General features: G+C 49.5%; 6 protein-coding genes; 5 read left to right on the forward strand and 1 right to left on the reverse strand.

Annotated features, from left to right (window-relative positions):
* Positions 1–308: 308 nt before the first annotated feature.
* Positions 309–2,165, forward strand: FFUJ_08401 (uncharacterized protein; the record flags this gene model as incomplete). The annotated part of the gene is made up of 1 exon (XM_023580903.1): positions 309–2,165. One exon carries the CDS (start codon positions 309–311, stop codon positions 2,163–2,165), a length of 1,857 nt encoding a protein of 618 aa, XP_023433596.1.
* Positions 2,166–5,280: 3,115 nt separating this feature from the next.
* On the reverse strand, positions 5,281–7,093 carry FFUJ_08400 (uncharacterized protein; the record flags this gene model as incomplete). XM_023580904.1 has 4 exons in its annotated part: positions 5,281–6,545; positions 6,595–6,706; positions 6,761–6,991; positions 7,043–7,093. 4 exons carry the CDS (start codon positions 7,091–7,093, stop codon positions 5,281–5,283), a joined length of 1,659 nt encoding a protein of 552 aa, XP_023433597.1.
* A 2,019-nt stretch (positions 7,094–9,112) lies between these two features.
* On the forward strand, positions 9,113–10,498 carry FFUJ_08399 (probable glutaryl-CoA dehydrogenase; the record flags this gene model as incomplete). XM_023580905.1 has 3 exons in its annotated part: positions 9,113–9,320; positions 9,377–10,402; positions 10,452–10,498. The coding sequence occupies 3 exons, from the start codon at positions 9,113–9,115 to the stop codon at positions 10,496–10,498; spliced, it is 1,281 nt and encodes a 426-aa protein (XP_023433598.1).
* A 1,517-nt stretch (positions 10,499–12,015) lies between these two features.
* On the forward strand, positions 12,016–12,962 carry FFUJ_08398 (probable ubiquitin conjugating enzyme ubc1; the record flags this gene model as incomplete). XM_023580907.1 has 5 exons in its annotated part: positions 12,016–12,059; positions 12,236–12,281; positions 12,407–12,436; positions 12,583–12,766; positions 12,823–12,962. 5 exons carry the CDS (start codon positions 12,016–12,018, stop codon positions 12,960–12,962), a joined length of 444 nt encoding a protein of 147 aa, XP_023433599.1.
* Positions 12,963–15,224: 2,262 nt separating this feature from the next.
* Positions 15,225–17,062, forward strand: FFUJ_08397 (related to NADPH oxidase 1; the record flags this gene model as incomplete). XM_023580908.1 has 3 exons in its annotated part: positions 15,225–15,391; positions 15,442–16,971; positions 17,029–17,062. 3 exons carry the CDS (start codon positions 15,225–15,227, stop codon positions 17,060–17,062), a joined length of 1,731 nt encoding a protein of 576 aa, XP_023433600.1.
* A 2,878-nt stretch (positions 17,063–19,940) lies between these two features.
* On the forward strand, positions 19,941–21,515 carry FFUJ_08396 (uncharacterized protein; the record flags this gene model as incomplete). The annotated part of the gene is made up of 1 exon (XM_023580909.1): positions 19,941–21,515. One exon carries the CDS (start codon positions 19,941–19,943, stop codon positions 21,513–21,515), a length of 1,575 nt encoding a protein of 524 aa, XP_023433601.1.
* Positions 21,516–22,888: the final 1,373 nt, after the last annotated feature.

A 22,888-nucleotide genomic window follows, 5' to 3' on the forward strand; every position in this document is an offset into this window, starting at 1 on the left:
AAAATCTACTATTGTCTTGTTCTGCCTCGTTTCCGTCTTATCTGCGCTGCGCTGTTATTATCGCTTCCATCGCCGCCTAATCTCCTCCACTCGGTTTTCCTCACCTTTGGCCGCCTACCCAAGCTCTTGCCCGGCTGTGCCGAAGATGGCGGGCAGTCTCTGTTTGCATGCGCCTTGACCTATTATCGCATCAGAATCACCTCTCCATCTCCCCTGTGACGCAGACGATAAGCTCGAACCATAGCAGAACGAGACGAGACACGCCTAAAAAGATCACCTGAGACGATCGCGCAGAAAATCTAGTCGCTATGGCATCGTCCAATCCGTTTCGCAAGAGTGCTGCCATAACGGTAGACTCAACTTCTTTTCTTAACTCAACATCCTCCGCCGCCGCTCGTTTCCCTGCTCTCGACCAAATTGAAACAGCATCTACTCCTCCGCCTCCGACCAGCTTCCAGCAAGTTGGCTCTTCAACCATTGACTCGAAATCTAAGATTACCAAAAAAGTCCGCGTACTATCACCCCCGCCGCTGTCTCCCGACTCTCCCGAATGGGCATTTGCGGCACCTTCTATCGCGCAACAGGCCGCGAACCAACAGAATGAGGACGATCCGTTCGATGCAACGTCTACCGACGATAGCGACCGCGAAATGGTAGCTGCGGCTGTCCATAACTATGCTCCGAATGACGGTCAGGGCATAGGAAACCCATTCAGCAAGACATTACGCAGCGTCGATTCCCCCGTCGCTGAACAAAAGCTTGAGCATGAGCGCAAAGAAGAAGGACAGGCGCTTAAAGCCGCCAATACAGCCAGAAGGTCTCTGGACGTCAATTCTTTCAAACGATTACTGATGACGGGTAATACGGAGTCGGACAAGTCTTCGCCGCCGAAAATCCGACAGTCGATGCCGCCACCAGCCAAAAACACAAAAGACCGACCGTCTGTTTTCCGAAGAATCTCACATGATGATTCCAAAGATATATCGGCCCCCGAGAATGCACTCCAAGAGGCATCTCTCATATCTGAAGAAGCCTCGGATACCCCGGAAGATGATATTGATCAAGAGAACGTTTCTGACTCAAGCACTTCTGCCCAGCTAAGCACAAAGAACAGCAAGAGACCGCCGCCGCCACCTAGCTCGCGACATGGCAAGTCCATCAAGCTGGATCTGGTTGGTCAGGCATCTCGAGAACCTCTTGCAACACTGTCATCAGATATGAACAAACCGCTTCCGCCCGCGCCGGTGAGAAGAAGTATGGAAGAAGGAGGCGACTCACCGTTTGACCGTGAAGCAGCTGGTAAAGTTCCAGACGCTGAAGGTGATATGGGATCAGCATCGCCAGAACCATCAGGCGGCAGCCGTAAAGCAGTTCCTGCACCACCACCTCGACGAGGTCACGCGAGAGGAGAGAGCAAGGCCTATACGGCTGGTCTAGGCTTGACACAGCAGCAATTTGTGCACAATGAAGAGAACTTATCACGGTCATCGTCTATGAGATCCCGACCTGAGCACAACCGACGTGACTCACATGCAGCAGCACCTCCACCTCCACCACCGCCACCAAGATCTCATCACACCTCGAGACAGTCGACGCAGATACCATTGGGGGTGGCCTCAAGCCTCACGGACCTGAGCCAATCGTCATCATCTCCTGCCCCATCCCTGGATGTCGATATGAGCAACACCTCCACGCCATCACAGCTGCGTCAATCTTCCACAGTTGAGTTAACGCCTCCAAGAGATACGCAATCAGGAACACATCAGCCTGTGACGACAACAAAATCATGGGCTCCACCACCACCACCTGCGCGAAACACATCTGTTCGACGGCCTGCGAGTATCAGAAGTGTTGACAGCAGTAGCCGGCGGATCTCGTTCGAAGCAAAACCCCATAATCAGATGGCACCCCCTCCACCACCTCGAAGGCAACGAGGCAGCAGCCGTGGCAGCGTCGATGGACCTCGGAGGACGAGTCTTGATGGTGTAGGGAAGGCTGTATCGAGTCAAGTGGCCGAGGAGGAGCCTGACAATGTCGCAGCGACAGTCGGCTCGGGTCCCACATCTCCGCAATCGGCAAACGAGCCAGGGAAGAGTGTTGACATCTTGGCTGACCTGGACGCCCTACAACGAGAGGTGGACGCCCTGCGGGGGAAACTGGGATGACGAGGTGCACGCATACATACGACGGAGATGCATGCATGAAAGCGAGTAGAAGCATGTTGGAATGTGTTGATGGTTGTACAAAAGAGGAGCGTGGCGACATGCAGTCGAAGCTTTAGTCTTAGTGGAGTGGGAGCTGAGGACGAAGGAACGGACGAACGAAAGAAAGAGAGCAAGAAAGAACATAATATCTATGGATGTGACATTATGCGGGCGTTTTGATGGACAGGACTCTGGCATGATAGAGTTGTCTGGTTGGTCTTTGTTCTACTTTATCTGTATGGGAAAAGGTGTTGTAGATGAATATCATGATGTCAGGCATGGCGAGTTGATTGAGTTGTCAGAGACAGAAGTTAGCATAATGGAAGTGATGTTTGACGATCATGATGAGGATTGAGGATTGCATACACTCTGTCGTACTCTTGGATGACCGTATTGGTGTAGTGCTCGCCTCTACTCAGCCACCAGGACACATACAGTACAGTACAGTTCAGTACACACACACACGCACACACACTACCGGTGGACTTAGATATGAGTCGTCAGGGAGACCCTTGTCATGAGCTAGCTGTTTAGCAGTTTGGCGTCTGAACCCCGAAGGATCCGTGACAGTTGAAACATATGACCATGAAAAGTGTAATTGTTTCTAGTGGGCGAGCACGAGAGCATAACAATACTATTGTGAGTATTTGTGAGCCTTTGTTGACAGGCTTACATCTATCTGTTCTATTCTGTTCCTTTCCATGTACACACATATGTATATTTGTTGTCTGCTCACTCCATCATGTCGTATTGGGCGACATGATCAACGTGGTGAGAAGGGGGGGAGGGGGCCTCTCTGTGGCTTGTGATTGGGGGCAATGATCTTCACTGCGACTAGGGGAATTTTGCCAGAGGGCGCACGGGATGGATGGTTCTTTTTTTCGAGAAGGTCTGCCAGGGACAAGGATCTTCACTGCTACTGTAAAGGTATAGACGGTACCTCCAACAAAGACCAAGTAATGTATCGTTAGTAACCTGGACGTCCACTCGACGAGGCGAGTCGGTGAGGGGAAGGGTTAAAGCACGACATACATACTTACCTATCTGTCGCCTTATACAGCTTAAAGATATTGTGATACTACAGTACTAAGCTAACGGTACATACAGTCCCTTGTTGTGAGCTGGTGACTAATACCATGTACCTGGTTCATATGCCATACCATAATGGAACAGGCGGTATATACTAGCAAGTTGACGCAACAGAGATCCCACTTGGACCCAGACAGCGACAGCGACGGCGACCCCTCTTCTTCAAACGGTCAAATGGGTCGAGGTACAAGTAACTTAGAGCTAACGAGCTGTAAGTGAGTGAGGGACCTTGTATGGATGGAGACGCCCCCATCATAACAGCTCAGCTTGTGTCACGCACGCTCTCCCTCTCCGTCTCCTACGGTAATGCAATGCACTCTCAGTGCATCTACCAATCTATCTGAGGTAGGTATAGTACCTCTTAAATAACCCAGCAAGGTAGCACTCGCCTTATCTTACCTTACTCCTACTCCTCTTCTTCCTCTTCCTCTTCCTCTTCTCTTACATTATTTCCCTCGCTATTATAACGACATCAACTTCCCTTCTTCTCTGCAAATACTTAAACTCATCCCTCCCCATAGATCTCGACATTCTCCTTGACAACAATCCTCTTTAATCAGCATCTCTCTTCTCTTGTCATCTCTTCCTTCTCTTGTTGGACCCATCTCTGTATTTAAGATTCATCTACATTTACATGCCTCTTTGTCTCTTCTACCGTCTCACCCGTGCTGTCTCGACACTCTTCACTTTGACTCTCTCATAAGATACTCGATCAGTCTCACTTCCACTCATCACCCAATCTCACAATGTGCTACGCCAACCTCGGGACTCTCATCTGTCAAGCCTGCGGCCGCCGCGTCGGCGAACAACCCGTAGGAACATCACCCTGCCTCACCGTCTGCGGCAAATACGTCTCACGCGTAACTGGCACCGTAGTCAGCGGCGAGTGCGGTGTATGCAGCGATGCAAAAGAGCAGAGGAGCCAAATGACCGTGAGGCTAAACCGGGCTTTCAGCAAGTGACGCACCGCACCCAGAGCTCCAATGCGGCATTATTCAACCCTCCAAGTCATCTGTAAGGTACCCTACCAGCTGTGAGATGGGATGGTAAGCTCTGCTTACACTATCTGGGAAAAAGGACAAAAGACAACCCTGTACTGACATACTTGTCAAGAGGCATTCAGGCTCTATCAAGGGCAAAATAGCATTGCCTGCAACTCGGCTCTTACGGGATGGTTATACCCGTACGAAAGCCGGAACTCATACAATGAGGCCATACCGCCCACTAGTTTATTTCTGTTCGATAACATTTCCACGCTTTACGACTCATGGCCTTACGATTTACGGCGGCGTTCACGGCATAATGCTCAGTTTCAGTCTGGTACACGAATTGGATGGAGCATCAGAGTTACTTTCTGTGTTTGACGACAGCAGCAGTCTTTCATTTCTTGGCTGTCCTTGTATTCTCACTACTACTATACCCATGATTACTACTATTCAATAAATTCACGATAACGACATGCCGCTGCATGTGCCACGCGACAGGGCGTCGTGTGGAGTTATCGTTGTCATGAGACCTTATGTAAAATAACGGTGTACACGAACGAACTAATGCGACCAGCACGGTAGTGCATGTAACTGCATTACCGAGGTTTCGAACCGTACATACGTAGTACTAGGGGAGGAAAGAAAACTCAGGCCCTTGGTCCTAAGTGATAAAAGACTTGGGGTAAATTTACATAAATTTAGGATACCTTTACTAAGTTTAAGATATCTTTTGCTGAGTTTATTTTGACACCCTAGATTAAGGCCTGATGTTTTCTTGCTCCCTAAGGTCGTACGTACTATTGTACCCCCTGGATTAAGATTGAACGGCATTTGTGCTTATCCTTCTTGATATAATTCTAGATACTATCTGTGACACTCGGCACCAAACTCTCTCAAATAAATGTTGCTTATTATTCTATATGGCCCGAGTGTTTGGATTCTCCTCTAAATGCTGACTAGATTGGCAGAATGCCTCGACAGATCTCGTTCCTGTCGACCGATCACAGGCCTACAAGCCCTCGTACAAAGGCCGCCGCAGGCGGTATTGAAGTAAATAAGACAGTGATAGTCCCAAAAAGACTCATCGACAAGCTCGACAAGGCTGCAGCTCGAGGGTCTGTTCGCAACAAGACTGAAGTCGCGATGGCGCTCGAGTTAACACCTAGTGTCACTCCGCGGGTCACGTAGTCGTCCTCGGGGACTCGCAGCCAGCGCAATATGCGCGCCCCGAGCACAGCGCCCAAAATGCCACTGATGATGGCCAATGCAGCAGCAGTATTTACATCTCCTCCTAGGTTGTCAGTCGCGGGGACAGCGAGCGCCAGCGTCAGGCTGCGCGATGCAAAAGCGAGGCTGCGGGCTGCTGAGATGCCGCAGGCGTAGCACAAGGGCGGGTATGCGAGCAGCGAACCAACACTGATCGCAACGTTGGGTATGACGATGGAAATGAAATGAGTGCGAAGCTCTCGTCGGTACTGAAACATGGGCAATGCGAGAGCTACAATACTAGCATCGAGAAGGGTGCCGAAGACGTCACCGGCGCCGGGGAGAAGATCTTTCTTCGAAGTTGCGTTGCGCCATAACTGTATATACTTTGCGCCTGTACGGTAAGCGTGAAGTGTGGTGGTCAAGCTATCGCCACGAATTGCAGCAAGTGCCCATATGATAAGGACTGTTCCAAGAGACGACACCAAGACTGGATGAAGATATTCTTTCCATTTGGGTGCAACTGACAATGCCCCGAACCAGGCGAGAACATTCACGGCAAGGTGAAGCGGCATAGCATAACCGGTCGAGTAATAGAGAGGAATGCCAATAAAGGCAAACAGTCCTACGAAGATCGCCACATCGAGATTTGCAGATATACGGGTCGCCCACAACTCAGCCTTTGGCGGCGGCAGAGGAATCTGTGTGAGAACAGTCGTGGGATTGAGAGCTTCAACGGCATTCACTGGGGCTTGACCATTTGCATAGTGATGTTCTTGAAGCCGCAATTGCGGTGGAGTCTGTGGTCGTGAAGGCGCCGCTGACGTTGGCTCCGAGTTCGGCGCGGATACAGACATAAGCGGTATTTGAGAGCCAGCTCGAGATACGCTCGTGCGACGTGATATGCCAGGAGAGTTGACACCTCCGGTCGAGAGATCTGGCGTTTGACGGCCGAGTTCTTCAGCTCGTTGGGACCTTGAACGCCTCGAGACACCAAGAGCAAGTTGGAGGCTGCGGGTAATCCAAGCTGCCATAGCCATCATGATAAAGAAGCCAATGACTAGAATCTTTAGGGAATGGCCTATATGTGGACTCGAACGGTGACATACCAAAGATTGCAATAATGACCATGACTTCAACGGTGCCAATAGGAGGGCTGAGAGGTAACAGGACGAAAGACGGCGTAAAGAAGATGCCCATCCACCGAAGCGACCAGCCAGCCTAGAAAGATAAGACATGATAAACTTGTTATTGAAAAGGGTAGCCATGACTTACAGGCACGTCAATGATATTGACCAGCTTTCTTGTCTTGTGAGTACCCAATAATGACTCACTTGCGATAAGAGCAAAGAAGAGTAACATCATGCAGGTAACAGAAGCAGGAAACGAAACATTGAACTTGTAGAATATTGAATCAACTCCAAAGTTGACAGCGAGTATTATTGTAATACCGAGTGGCACATAGAACCAAGCACGGACGAGCTTGGAGCTGTTCTTGTTAGCAGCCTGCATTGTGTTAGTCAAGTCAAGGGTTCTTCTGATGAGTGATTGGCTCACCAATTTGATGGCTTGCATCAATTGCAAAAGGTCACTGGTATCTGCAGCCATTTTACTCTCTGTACTTTGATAAGGATCATGATATTGTATCGAGGGAGCGATTGAAGTTAGTTGACCAAGCACCGAATCCCGGAGGACGCTGGTCATGTGCGTTAGCCCGGGCAACCCATCCATAGGTAGGTAGGCTACGGGGCGAAAGAAAACTCAGGACCTTGATCCTAGATGATTAAAAAGAGCTTAGGTAAATTTCCACAAATTGAGGATACCTACCTTTATTAAGTTGAGGGTATCTTTTGCTGTTTTGACACCCTACATCAAGGTCCGGTGTTTTCTTGCTTCCTGAGGGTAGGTTGTATGAGCTAAAGATAGGACAACATCAAATGGTTCAGTCAAAAGAGATTCATACCTGTGAGAGCCAGAATGAAATCTCCTTTTATTTACTGCCCTGTCTCGTATGCATCAGCCCGATTAGCCGAGAAGTCATGATAAAATGTGAGTGACGGACTTCAACTACCGTGTCATGGATGCGATGGGGCTCATTGAAAGGAACTGACGATGCACTTCCTCGGGAGATAAAGCACCGAGAAGCAGGAACGGTTTTCAGATCGACGGGAGGCTCTAGAAGCAGAAGATTGCGGCTGCTCACTTTTTAGCCGCGGAAACGTCTCTGTGGATGTGATATTGGATCCCTACATCTCCCTGATATCACGATATAAGATACCGACCTTATTCATCACCCCATTATCCCATCATATCTCCCCTCGCTGGCCTTTTGTGAATTAGTTATGTGACGTGATGCTCAAGTCGGTCCGATGTTATCAGAGATGGGTTCCTCTCTGCCTGAAGAGATAATTCAGCCAACAAAGGACGATACAAGCATCGTGTGTGGCCATCTTAAACCTGGCTTCGGAGCAAGCCGAGCACGGAATCACAATCACGCGTCAAGGCATGGAAATACCACGAAAATGCTTCAGCGAAAGTTCGAATGCGGATCCGAAGATATAGACGCTGCATTACATGGGCCGTCGCTCAATTTGATGAGCCAGGAACAGGCGATGCATTCTTGTCCGGAACTGGGATGCCGAGACGATCATCCATGGGCAATGATTCACTGTTGTCTGGCGGGTGTAACGTTTCCATTAACATAATATAATACAGCGTTCTGCGCCGGGCTCAAGAAGCTCTCGAAATAGCCCTCACCAACCGAGTCCACTCTCCCAACCAGCAACACCAACAGGTCTCCTGCACCGTCTTGAGAATCGATTTCGAAGAGCACAACCCTAGGAATCTCCGTTTGGATCGAGTCGATCAATATCATCAACTTCATTAGTTGAATCAGCAGACGGTTCAACATATCAAGCTGGCAAGGAACGTAGACGAAGGGCACGCGACTCTGAAGTCAATCACCGTAACTCATCCGCCGAAGATTCGGTGCCGGTCATCTCGGCTCCGGTGGAAGGCGAAGAAGGGACTCGCCAGTTGGCGGTTGCGGGGGTAGCCTTGGGGACATTAGACCTCGACCGCTTGAGTCTCATGGCGAGAAACGACGAGACCAGAGGAAAGACTAAAGAGGCATAATGCCAATGTCACTGTAATCTTCAGAAAACTAGGCGCCAGGGGAGATTTCCTATCCGAGGCAGCTGGCCTGCAACTCTTGTCGATCATTGGATGTGAGCATGGATTATTGAATCATTGGGTACGTAGCAAGCTTTAGCTGTGCTTGACTGTATCGGTATTCAATCAAAAGACACCGATTCATTTATCGGCAAGATCATCTTGGACCCGAAACAACCTAAATTGGGATAATGATTCTCATGTTTCAAGTATCGCCTCCTCCAATTGGCTGTAGTTTTCGTTGTCTTCCTCGGTTCCGGGGTCCAAAAGCTGGGGTTAGCAACACTCACGGCTCCGGCTCGCGTCGGATGACTTCATCTGGTGGGCTTCAATTGCCGGCGCCCTTTTGCCTGTCAACTCAAGCCTGCGATGCTGTATCTTTTAACTACTCAGCTTCGCCTCGAGATCTTGATCTGATTCATAACACATCTGCCCATCCAAATCACCTTCCTCACCATGTTCCGCCCTATCCTCAGACAATGCGCTCGAAGAGCTGCTATTCCTCTGCGACCATGCGCCGCAAGGACCTTTGCCTCGGCATCTGGACCTACCTTCAACTGGGAGGATCCTTTGGCTTCGAATAACCTCCTGACTGAAGAGGAGCGTGCAATTGGAGAGACTGCAGAGAGATACTGCCAAGAACAATTGCTACCCCGCGTTCTACGTAAGTTGTCTCAAACTCGATATCGAGGAACGCCCACTGACTTTCATATCTTATAGAGGCCTATCGCGACGAGTCCTACGATCCCAAGATTCTCGAGGAGATGGGCGAGCTTGGTCTATTGGGCGCTACGATAGAGGGATATGATTGCGCTGGTGTATCCTCTGTTGCTGGTGGTTTGATCACACGAGCCGTGGAGAGGGTCGACAGCGGCTACCGATCTGGAATGTCCGTTCAGTCCTCATTGGTGATGGGGGGTATCTTTGAGCACGGTACTGCCGAGCAGAAGGAGAAGTTCCTCCCTCAGATGGCCAAGGGTAAGCTCCTCGGTGCCTTTGGCTTGACAGAACCCAACCACGGCAGTGATCCTGGAAGCATGGAGACAGTGGCAAAGCCTCACCCTACCAAGAAGGGTTACTATTCTCTAAGTGGTTCAAAGACATGGATCACAAACAGCCCCATCGCCGATGTCTTATTGGTATGGGCAAAGTTGCAAGACACAGGCAAAATTCGAGGTTTCTTGTTGGAGCGCAAGGACTGCCCACCAGGTACTCTCGAGACACCAGCTATCAAGGACAAGAACGGTCTTCGAGCCTCGATCACTGGCATGATCCACCTTGACAACTGCCCTGTGCCAGATGTCAACATGTTCCCCGACGTTGAAGGCCTACGAGGCCCCTTCAGCTGCCTCAACAACGCTCGATACGGTATCGCCTTGGGCGTCATGGGTGCTCTTGAGGACTGCATCGCCCGTGCCCGAACATACGCCCTTGAGCGCAAGCAGTTCAAAGGCAACCCCCTAGCCAAGTACCAGCTCGTTCAAAAGAAGCTTGCCGACGCAACAACAGATGCCGCCTACGGCACACTCGCCGCCATCCAGGTTGGGCGTCTCAAGGACGAGGGTAAGGCCACGCCCGAGATGATCAGCATGGTGAAGCGACAGAACTGCGATACCGCTCTTAAAAACGCACGAGTCCTCCAGGAGATCTTTGGAGGCAACGCTGCGAGTGATGAGTACATGATTGGCCGACATGTGGCGAATCTCTATGTGACACAGACTTACGAGGGCCAGAGTGATATTCACAGTGAGTTTACCTGCATGACGGGAGTGATTGTTGCTAACAGATATTACAGGTCTTATTCTGGGACGTGCTATTACTGGTATTCAGGCATTCGTGTAAACGAGGAGTGATTGGTCAGGAGGTGATATAAAAGAACCATTGAGGTGTATACCCGTGTTATAGATGCTTGGAAAGCAAACATACAGTTTCCAGTGCAAGGCATTTAGCCAATCGTTTAATCTGGTTTATATGGCCTTAAAAACAGTACAGTAGCATGACTTTGACGAACAACAAAAGACGATTTACCAGAACAGCATTTGCTTGGTGTGTTCTTGCTTGGAAGTCGTGAAGTTGATGTTTGGTGTTTAGCACTCACTCAGCCTGGATTATCATCAAAATGAAACCTCACCTTAGAATCAGTGACGTCGTTAGTCTCTACAGACTGTGTATGACTGACTGTCGACCACCAGCCAGTGATGCCGTCAAGTTCCGCGTCCGCTTCCGGTCTCGGGGCCGGACTCGGCAGTGTTAATTCAGGTAATGTATGCATCTGAATTCCTGCCGCCATTCCCGTGGCAATCGCGAAGAGAGAGGCTAGCCCACGCTTGTATATATCATAGTACACGAATCATGAGTCAACGAGTGGTCAAGTACCATGAGGAAGCATCTGGAAGTTATGGCAAAGGCAAAAAGTCGATAGGTACTCTCTCAAACTATACCCTGCTGGCCTCGACCGCCACCTGAGTATTATTACTCACCGCTGCCACATCTTGCCCTGAACCTGAGGTTGACTGCCTGAATCTGAAGGTAGTACGGCTTCGTGAATGCTGTATAATCTTATTGTCATGAGTAAATAAGCATCGAAACCCGGCGAAGAACAGTTAGTGACTACCTACTAATCTACGGTTCATGAAAGCCAAGTCCACTACGGGTGCCCTCCACTGTATCAGGGCCCAACGTAAAAATCTGTAGCCAGCTGTTAGTGCTCGGGTACCGCTGAACACTGATTCGCCCTCAGCAGTGGCGGTGTCCCCCCTTCTGGAGCGCCGCCCAGCTGTGGCCCAGTCACAGGCGATGGAGGGCCTAAAAAAACCTGACTTTTCGGGCTGCCACTCCCGTCTCGTCTGGACGGGAGGTGCCAGCGCAGCCACTCCAAGCCAGTCTAGTCCAGTCACTCACCCGCCCGGGCACGTACCAGCACAGTACAGCACAGCACAGCACCGCACCGCACGCACGCATTCACCCACGCCTTCCCTCTTGCTCCGCTTCTGGGTCTGTCTCTTTGTTGACCCTCCTTCCCCTTCTTCCCTACCCCCATTTGAACGAACCATCTTCCTCCAAATCCCGCCTCTCTCTTCTACTTTCTTCAGCCTCGACTGAATTTCTTTTACGCTTACATACTCCGACTACCCAAACAACTTTCTACCACAAATATCCATCATAAAACAGTCTTTGTGCACTGTTTTCTATCCCGGACGATCTTTCCCATCGATCGTTATTGTGCGTCCTTTCCTTCGAATCCTTCTTCCTTCCCGACCGCTCGTCCTGCAACCCTTCGACTAACATCTTTGTCCAACCTAGAACGACCGCGATACCTTGCAACAAATCCTTTAGATACCCCCTCTACACATCACAAAATGGCTCTTAAGCGCATTAACAAGGAGCTCACTGATCTCGGCCGGTAAGTTCACTCTCTTCACAGGTCTGAGGGGTCAACCAGAATGCCCAAAGACGTCAGGTGGGGGCACTTGGTAAGCGGGGTCCTCAGTGACGACCGACGATGCCAAAGCCCTCGATGCCTTCAAAGCCTCATGGCTCTCTTCTCTTGACGAACTTTTGCTGACTTTTCTCGTGCAGAGATCCACCCTCTTCTTGCTCTGCCGGCCCCGTCGGCGAGGATTTGGTAGGCATCAACCCTCCCCCACATTGAGAAGCACGTGGCTGTCAAAGGCGTCATGACTGCCGCAAGCCTCTTCCCAGGACGAACGAGATATCATTTTTGAGAGTACGGCTAACGAATCTGAATAGTTCCACTGGCAAGCTACGATTATGGGCCCTGTAAGTTCACCTCTACTGTGCTTCTGGATGCGCTGCCTGCTCAGATGGCTTTTGGGCGTGGCGAAGCCCTCAGCCGCACGCCGGTGCAGCCGCATCTGCATTCAACGAACAATCACAAGAACAAAGTGGCTGACCAGATCCCACAGAGTGACTCTCCATACTCCGGTGGTGTCTTCTTCCTGGCCATTCACTTCCCTACCGACTACCCTTTCAAGCCTCCCAAGGTCAACTTCACTACCCGCATCTACCATCCTAACATCAACTCCAATGGTAGCATCTGCTTGGATATTCTGCGTGACCAGTGGAGCCCTGCGTTGACCATCTCTAAAGGTACGTCTGATGTGAGAACCCTTTTGGCCTAGGCCCATTGCTTACATATATACCAGTCCTTCTGTCCATCTGTTCGATGCTGACAGACCCCAACCCTGACGATCCTCTTGTGCCCGAGATCGCCCATGTCTACAAGACTGACCGACCCCGATATGAGGCCACAGCTCGGGAGTGGACTCGAAAGTATGCAATCTAAAGCGAATACCAGGGCCGGTGCGGTTAGACTTGGGGTGGTTTCATCTCCCCTATCATGAAGCGACGTGAAACGAACGAGTGAAAGCTTCGCATGCTGTTGCGAAATGCCTATTAGTCGGCGATACCTATATGGGTGCTTTGCCTGAACCGGGGCTTTGGTTGCGATTATGAGGCAATGAGCAACGATACGAAGCGAAGAGGGGAGGAACAACTCCAGACAAACAGACTAGTCTAGTAAGGGATATCATGCGGCTGGATGTTGGGTTTGCATTGACGATGTGTTTTTGGCATCCAGAAACAAGCAGCGTATACAATTTGTGTCTCTATCTGCTATAACTCCGGTGCTTTTGTTGTGTTGATGCTGAATCTTGGTGACATTGAAGTTTGTTTTGAAGAGTCTAAATTAATGACCAAATGGGTGTTTATGAAGCGCCAGCATATGGTGATTCGCACTTGAAGGATACGTCATGGTGAAGGCTGGCGGCTATGCTGAGATGAGCGTGATTAGGCGCCGACAGGGTTGCGGCTGGTTGACAAGACTGGTAATATGACGGGCGCTAGTGGTCAGGAATTTGGGTTCATCCAGCATATGTAGGGGTGGAGATCATGAGGAAGTTTACAGTCGGTCCAGTGTTTCTACAGGTGATGTGATGAAATCTAATGGAAGTTGTGCAGGAAATGCCAAACTGAAGTCGAATGAGATTGGTTCGCCAGATAGTTGCAGTTTGTATGAGAAATACGAGCTGAGCTGTCCACATAGACCGTGGCGATGACGAATGTGTTTGGAGATGGTACATGTCTTGGAAGAGAAGTGAAACACGGCAGAGACAAAGCTGGAACGATGTGATATAGGGCAGAGATTTGATATATTCCATTGTTTCTGAGATATGAGTGGGGGCTTGTTTAGGAGCGGCTCTTGGCCGATATGGAGCAGTGTTTGGGATCGAGTTTGGAGGAATGTTAAAGAGTTGCTCTTATATCACTACGGATGTATGCTCTATTGTATGTCATGTTATGAGAAGGGAGAGATATAATGCCAAGTTGCTTGTCCATTCAGGGGTAATTCATTATGTGGGAGAGATAGTGATAAACTTGCGGGGGAATGATAGGACTGCGAAGCGCCGATATTTCTGAGAGACTCGTAGGGATAAAGAGATTTCCCAAATCACATCTCGATAGCATCACAATCGTCAGTTGAACAATGAAGCTGTTGCTCTGTGTCGTGGGAATAGTTGAGGTGTGTCAATGGTCGTGCCATTCATGGGTCGAGATTTAGAGTCTTTTGCCCCACTCTCGGTGCGACATGCCAGGGAGGGCCAAGTCTTGTCAAACCTGTAACACCGGGGTTTCAGACGAGAACAAGCGTTGACGATGGCCAATCACAGACTACCATTGCTGAGTTGACAGTGAACGACTCGTGCTGGCTTCTGCTAGAGATGCAGACGAAGAGTTAGCTATTGAATAGTATATCACTTCTAGAGGCTCTCAAAGTTCCCAACAACCAGTAAAAACTCAAAGGATAACTACTTTACTCAGATAGAGCCAGCTGTAAAAGTTCATGACTGCAGCCCCTGAGGTGAGGCAGAGTCTGTTCGGTTGAACCATGCCTGATACATAACAACTCCTTAAATGGCGTGTTCTCCAAACCCACGTCTCGCTCTCCCACATCTCGACTCGAGTCAGCATGTATCTACAGCCTCTCGCTAGAATCTTTAGGTGCATGCCAAGCGCTAACCCCGGACACTCGCCGTCTGTGCCTGGTATCAAGTCCGGTCGCCAAACTCCGTTTTTATTTCTCTACAAGAGAGATCACGCAAATAAAATCATCTCATTCATGTTCTAGGGCCCCTTGAGTTTCGACGGCTTGGATTTCCCTTTTTCTTTTCTGGTTCTTTAGACCCTTGCCCTGCCTTGCCTTGCTTTCCGCCTCTTCCCTCCTTCTCTCCATTGTTCGCTCTCTTGTTTTTTTTTCTGTCGACAAGTCATGGTTCGATGAGAAGTTGTGTTTCTTTTAATCTTGAGGCTCTAGACAGCATTTATTCTTATTCTTATTCTTCTTGTTTATATTATACTATTTGAACTGTTTCATTGGCTACGGAAATTCAACTGTTCAGCTGGTTCTGAATAATCGACACTGTCGTTGAAGGTGGTTATTGATTGGGTTTAGAGGACCGAGGAGCGAAAATACGACCAACACCTATCGAAGCAAAGTCGAATAATTCTAGTCGGTTGACTTAACCGACTTAACTCGCCCTCGCTCAAGATGAGCTATCAAATGCAGGATTGGGGAGAGAAGCCCTCGGAGCGATCACGATGGACTCCCCTAACGCGAATGCTGCTATCGGGTGAGATGACCCAAGAGAAGCAACAGGAACTATCGTCAAGAGAAAAGTTTGATCGCTGGATGATCAACGAAGGTTATCGAAGATTGTGAGTTCGCTGGTACGTTATAGTGAGTGATCCAGACTAACATGCTGCAGCTTCGTCTTCGTCTTCATGCTTCTTCACGCACTCATCTTCTCCTTCGCATGCGTCCACTACTCTCAAAAAGAGAGTCTCAAAACCTCCAATGAACTCTTCGGCTTCACCTTCGTCATAGCTCGTTCAGCCGCTCTGGTCCTCCATGTCGACGTCGCCATCATTCTCTTTCCCGTCTCTCGAACCCTCATCTCGCTCCTTCGACAGACACCTCTCAATGGCATCCTCCAGTTCGACAAGAACATCACCTTCCACATCGTCACCGCCTGGTCCATCGTTTTCTGGTCTTGGGTCCATACCATTGCTCACTGGAATAACTTTGCCCAGGTCGCCATCAAGTACAAGCTTGGTATCTACGGCTGGTTGGTTGCCAATTTTGTGTCTGGACCTGGTTGGACTGGCTATGTCATGCTTATTGCGCTGATGGGTATGGTTCTCACGTCGACCGAGAAGCCTCGACGAGCAAACTTTGAGCGCTTCTGGTATACTCACCACATGTTCATCGTTTTCTTCTTCTTCTGGTCCATCCACGGAGCTTTCTGCATGATTCAACCAGATGTTGCACCGTTCTGCACCAGCGTTGGCGCATCGGCTGTTGGAGTCTTCTGGCAATACTGGATGTACAGCGGTTTCATTTACCTGGCCGAGCGTATCGCACGCGAGGTGCGAGGTCGTCACAGGACATACATCACAAAGGTCATTCAACATCCCAGCAATGTTTGCGAGATCCAGATGAAGAAGGAGCACACAAAGACACGAGCTGGGCAGTACATATTCTTGTGCTGCCCTGCCGTCTCGCTATGGCAGTACCATCCTTTCACTTTGACCAGTGCCCCCGAGGAGGACTACATCTCGGTTCACATTCGTTGCGTGGGTGACTTTACTAAGGAGCTTTCCAAGGCTTTGGGTTGTGATTGGAGTAAGAAGAGGGAACCCGGTGGCAACGATTCCAGCAAAGTCGTTGGTTTGACTGGACGCGACTCCGAGATCGATCCAGCTATCCGCCGTGTTCTCCCCAGAGTCTACGTCGACGGTCCTTTTGGTTCTGCCTCTGAAGATGTCTTCAAGTACGAAGTCTCGGTGCTTGTTGGTGCAGGTATCGGTGTTACACCGTTCGCCTCCATCCTCAAGTCCATCTGGTACCGAATGAACTATCCCCAGAAGAAGACCCGCCTAGCCAAGGTCTACTTCTTCTGGATTTGCCGTGACTTTGACTCCTTCGAGTGGTTCCGCTCACTGCTTCTGGCAGTTGAGGCGCAGGATCTGGACCACCGTATTGAGATTCACACGTACCTCACAGCCAAGATCAAGGCCGACGACGCGACAAACATCATGATCAACGATGCCAACGCCGATAAGGACACCATCACTGGTCTGCGCAGCCCGACAAACTTTGGCAGACCCAACTGGGATATGATCTTTAGAGGTATCAGGAAGCTGCACAGTCCTGCTGAGGCGGGTGTGTTCTTCTGTGGACCCAAGGGATTGGGAAGTTCGCTGCATACGTATTGTAACAAGTACACCGAGCCTGGGTAAGTCTCTATGCTATTATTGATATGGATGTGTGAACCTCAGCTAACTTGATGCAGATTCTCTTTTGTTTGGGGCAAGGAGAACTTCTAAACTTTGTCTCTACCAGTTTCATTCAAGTCTTGGCAGGCGGATAATCATGTTTGTAATAGTAAAAGGAACACGACACATGGGGTAGACTTACTGCAAGACCATCCATACCTGGTCTATGTTCTCGTTGAGTTATCATTTTAATACCGTAGAAACAGATGTTGCATCTCACCAACCAATACAACCTTTTTGTTGACAAGAGCAGCCACATATTTCCAGTTCACTATTGATTAAGGGCTGTCTGCTATGGGGAGAGCAGTGTAAAGCTCGTGATTGAATCGAGGCGCAGCTGAAGAACTGACCACTTGGAGTGGTGACGTTGGACTATCCATTCCATCCATGCCACATCTGACCCAGATCTCGTCTGAAACGTTTCAGAAGCCTGGAAAGTATCCTATAGCCACAGCTTACTGTTTTGAATATAGAATCCCAAAGATGATTCTTACTAAGGATCGCGGGTATAACGGCAGATGAGAGTGATGCTCCCGCTCGATCTTGATCATCTCGGACAATGTCTGATTCACCGAAGATTTGAAAGCGTCAGTAATTAGAGAGGCAAAGACAACATGCCATGACCAAGAATTCCATGCAGGGTCTAGACGTGAGATACAGAGTCGAAAATAACATTTTTAGACAACAACTGATATGTGCATGTCTCACCACCCAGCAACGTGTCCGAATAACAAGACCGGCATCAGTGGCTGGAGATAGGATATAGAGACGGGAAAGGCTTTTAAGATGCATGGTTGTATTTCATTATGGATGTTGTATCGTATGCATGTGTCCATATGCATTTGGGGCTGACGGTCAGGCCGATGCAACCATCCAATCCATTTGAGTCTGGGTGAGAGTTTAGTTGATAAAGACAGGACCCTGAAGATCTGATGCTGAAAGTCTAATTAACAGTGATCGTGTCGTGTCAATATCGGGTACGGGAAGTTAATCAAGAGGCCTCGCTAAGACTCGAAGCCCTTGTCGATTCCATCTCAGCTCAATGACAGTGACTAGGTAGGTAGCATCCAATTCCACGGTACTCCGTAGACCCAACGGAAATCGAAACAAATTGGATGGCAGAAGGGTTCCATTTTTGAGGTCAGACCCTGAGGTGCTCGAGTCGCTGAGCCTCGTTCATTGGACCCGGGCCCGTCATTTCTTCAGTGGAGGCCCCGCCCCGCCGCGCGCCGCTAGCACAGGTCACTTCAACCAGAAAGTCCGCTGGAACCTCGTTAGCCTGTCAAAATACGAACCGGGACTTTGTTACTCATGACCACTCGGGAGATTGATGTCATCCAAAGTGTCAGGGCGATCGAGTACCGTGTAATTGGAATTATGGACTAGAATGATTATTCAATTTGTGCTCTCAGTTTGGCAGTTACAGCTACATCTCTCTCCCTTATCTACAGTATACATTTGAGGGGCCGAGGTAGCAGCCATTAAACTGATCCAATCCAATCAATGCACACTCAGCAACACTCAGCAACACTCAGCAACACACAAGCATAAACGGTTCAACGCCTCTTTCTTAGCTTCTCGCGCCACTTCCCTGTTGGATGGTAGCTATCGTTAGTCTGCAGCAACCAAAACGAAGAGAAAAAAGTCTCAATCGTGCAAAACTCCCTCCATCAATCCCTCTTCGTCAGTCTTGGTGCTTGGTTGTTCGAAACTACAGGTGATTATCATTTCTGGGCATCTGTCACGTTTTTGCCTCGCTCTGTAAAGATCAGCAGGAGATGCATTGACGACAGGTCCACGTTACTTGCGCATCGCGTATACCTCGTAAATAAAGCACTAACAATCTCAAAGGAGTTGGGGTGCAGCGCCATGACAAACGAGCTAGACCGTAAGGGGTGTCTGGCCAGGGGCTATAATGCCCATTTTGTCTGCTGTACAAATTGCTAGGTCAATCCCAGCATGCCACGAATGTATTGCACAGTCTAAGGTAGGTACTATAGGTAGGTAGCCTCTAAATGAGGCTGTAGAAGGGCTTTTCACTGTTGATATCGTCTCTCTCGTCTTGACGTCTAATATTGTATGTATAATTGCTCACCATCGGTAAACCGTTGACCGTTTCACTGTAACAATCCAAACATTATCATTCGTCAACTGAAATCGTGTCTCCCCCAATCAACAGTCATCAATGCATGGAGTTCGCTGTCAAAGTGCAAGGATTCAGTACTTCGCCACTAAGTACCCTCTACATTTTAGAGCCCGTTCCCTGTACACGCAACTCGCTCGCTGCAGCAAGCAAATTTTTAGTGTGGCCGGCGTCGCGCAAATCCGCTCTTCCCGCGCCATTCATTCCCAGTCCCCTTCATCACGAGCCTGGGCCCCCCGTCCCTCGTTTTGGTCATTCACTCACTGCCCTGTAGTATTTGCACCAGCAACTAGCACGCACTGCTACCACTACGCCTCTTCTTTCATCCTTCGTTTTCCTTCTCGTCTCACCCAAACTAACACAATACGAGTCGAGTAGTTATTCACTAGAATACTGCTTGGTCCTGCTCCTACTGTTTTCTAACACTCGTTACTATCTCCCTTTTTTCTTCCTCCTCAGTTCTTTTTTCCCTTTTTTGTCCTTTGCTTTACGCGCCTTCGCTGTTTGCTGCCGCGCGTGCCTTTCGTACTCCTTATCCACATCGCACAAGCCGAGACAATCCAGCGACATTTTGCTCGACTTGACCACCGCTTGCGCCCTCTCCCCTCTCAGACACGAGACACTAGAGACCTCTTCTTTATTTGAGACGGTCGCTGCTTTTCCCCATTGGATTTGTCGTTCCTTGTGCCGAACCCTCCCGGGTACTCCTTCGTCTCCTTACACGCCGTCACCCATCACCTCATATCGACGGCTTGATTGAATTGACGACAACACCGACCGTTCAAGATGCAGCTTCGACGATTCTTGCTTCTGGGTATGCTCCTCGGAGCCGAGGCCACTCAACTCGTTGCCCGTCAGAATTCCAACTCCGACTCTGCTGCCGCTCCCTCAACCGATTCTTCTCCCGCGAGTACTGCTGAAGCCAATCCCACGAGCGACTCTGCTGCCACTACTGCAGCAGAAACTACCGCCGCCCAACCTACCGACGATTCTAGTACCGCTGACGGATCTACTACTGATGGATCTTCCGATGGAGGCTCAACCACAGCTGAGGATGTCATCATTACCAAGACGGTGACTGTCACTGATGCCGATGCCAAGACCGTAAGCCGTCAGACTACTGTCATGAAGACAATTACATCCACTGTCATCGTTACGTCGACTGCGTTCGATACCAAGACTGTTACTAGCAGCGACGCTGAGACCGCAACGACTACGACCTACGTTACCTCTACAAAGTGGGCTAACGAGAAGCGTGCCCTTAATTTGGCTCCTCGAACCATTGGTGGTGTTGAACTCGTTGCCCCTGCTTTGCCTACCTATACTACTACCACCAGTGCTCCTCCTCACTTCAACGCTCAAATCGAAGGTGAGCACTACGGTCTCCGAGCCTTCCGACGAGGTCTTCACAAGCGTGCCACCTCCACCACTACTGTTACTGTGACAGAGGGCGGCGGCGACTCCGATACCACTGTCTTCAATACTATTTCTCGAACCGTTATTTCTACCGTTAGCAGCCAGACCAAGGTGACCAAGACCATCACCGAGACCGAGCAGGCAGGTGCTAGTACTACTGTCACTGTCACCAGCACCCTTGTTGTCACATCTACTAGAGTGACCACTGGTGTTGTGCGCACAGCGACCGTTGCTCCTTCTGGAGAGTATGGTCCTTCCGGTACTGGCGGCGCCAGCTCTGATAACAACAGCAGCAGCAGCAGTAACGACGGGGGTCTCTCTACAGGTGCCAAGGCTGGAATTGGTGCTGGTGTTGGTGTTGCTGGCCTTGCCGTCATTGCTGGTCTCGTTTGGTTCTGTCTTCGCAAGCGCCGCAATGCTAAGAACAAGGCCGAGTACGACGATGTCTTTGGCGCCTCCGAGGTTCCTGTTGGTGGCCGTGGTGGTGGTGGCGGCGCTGCTGCTGCCGGTACTAGCCCCCACATGTCCCAGACAACCGCCGCCGCCTCTACTCTGGCTCCCAGCCGCAACACCACCAAGTCCGAGGGCTACCGCGGTACTGCTCTGGGCGATGGACGTGCCGGTTTCGCCAAGCCCCAGCAGTTCGGTCGCAGCTACATGCCCGTTAGCCCCGAGACCAACTACTCTCGCACTGCTGGTAGCGACCAGGCCTATTCAGCTACCACTCCCGAGAACAACTACGCACACCCTGTGGGCGGCTCTCCCAACCACAACGCTGCTGAGATGTACAGCCCTGCCAATACAGCTGAGCTGGCCAGTGACAGCGCTGCTACCAAGTGGCATCAAAATGATGCTGCTGAGATCGATGGCAACCAGGTTTCAAGCGCTCGTGGAACAGCACCCCCTGAGAACGTTTACGAGATGCCCGCACAACCCTACAGGTAAACGATGAGGTTGCCAGTTGGCCAGTACAGTGGTCACTGGTAATGGAATGGATGGATGAGGAAAAATTCAAGATTCGATGAGACTCCCCCTTGTAGCTAGAGGGAGGGGAAATAATTAATGTCAGATACTGTACATATTGTAAACCCTTACTTTTTCTTTCCTTGCGTATGACGAGATCACACATCGGTAAAGCGAACAAGAGCGGGAGATGATGTCTCCCATTGCATGACTTGTATATCTTCCATTGCTACCATTTTGGGTTCAACAGAGGTGTGGATGATTTGAGGTGTTGAGGTGGATTAGATACGTCGATGCAATAAAAAAGAATTAAAATCTGACAGTCTAGGATCTATGTTAACTATCTCCGATCGTCCACATCTCGAAATTAACTACTCTCTGGGCATTTGATGTGAGACACCATTTTAGCTTCTATTTGTTTGTTTGTTTGTTTGTTTGTTTGTTTGTTTATGGTCCAACATTGCACCGTTGGTATCCGGCATTGCTCTTAACGTGATATTACTCCCGCTGATTAATTAAGCTTCAAGAAACTCAACTCTAGTGGATTTATCCGCTCGATAGATCGACTCAGTCCGCAGATAATTATGTCCGTTATCGGCGACGCCACTTGATGTCGTGCATTCAGAACAAGACATGTGCGTGCAAGAAAGACAAATAGTTCAACCAAGCAACGGGATTCTAATGAGGAATTCGATCATCAAGCTTAATTTTATAGTATATGCATCAAACTCTTTCTCTCTCTAATCATCACGACCTCATGTTGACTCAAGTGACCACAACCCCCAGTTCTGGAACAAAAAAAGGTCGAACCCACTCTTCCTGGTAATCATCGAAACACCCAGAGTCACATCCTATCCTTTATTCTATAACGTTACTACGTACTCCGTACATTACGAGGGAATTAAAAGGCGTCTGCTCGGCTCAATTCACTCTTGCACAACCGGACAAGTTTCGGATGACCTGACCTGATCTGAAAGCGGAGCTATTACGAAAAAATTCTGAATAGTGTCGTACTATATTCTGCTTCTGGTCTTTTTGCCTTTTCTATTTCTTCCGCTGTCCTTCTTTCTTTCTGTCTATCTTTTGCTTTATCCTCCACTTTACAAGTCCTCATGCGCCAAGAATTGCCAAGCACACGCCTAATCTTTTAAAAGATTGTCGTGAGTGGGAGGTATTTTCCCCCATTCTCGCTATCATCTGAGGATATCTGCTTCCCTTGCTCGGTTGCATTGAGCAGGGGCTCGTTTTTCTTGCTATAAAGCAAAGAGACTGGGAGGACCCTGTTTCGATTGTGAGTTGTTCTTGAAAATCCTTATCAAAGACTGTTACTCATGACTCCTTCAGAGATAATTAGT

This window comes from Fusarium fujikuroi, chromosome FFUJ_chr07, assembly GCF_900079805.1.
Source record: "Fusarium fujikuroi IMI 58289 draft genome, chromosome FFUJ_chr07".
NCBI lineage: Eukaryota > Fungi > Ascomycota > Sordariomycetes > Hypocreales > Nectriaceae > Fusarium > Fusarium fujikuroi.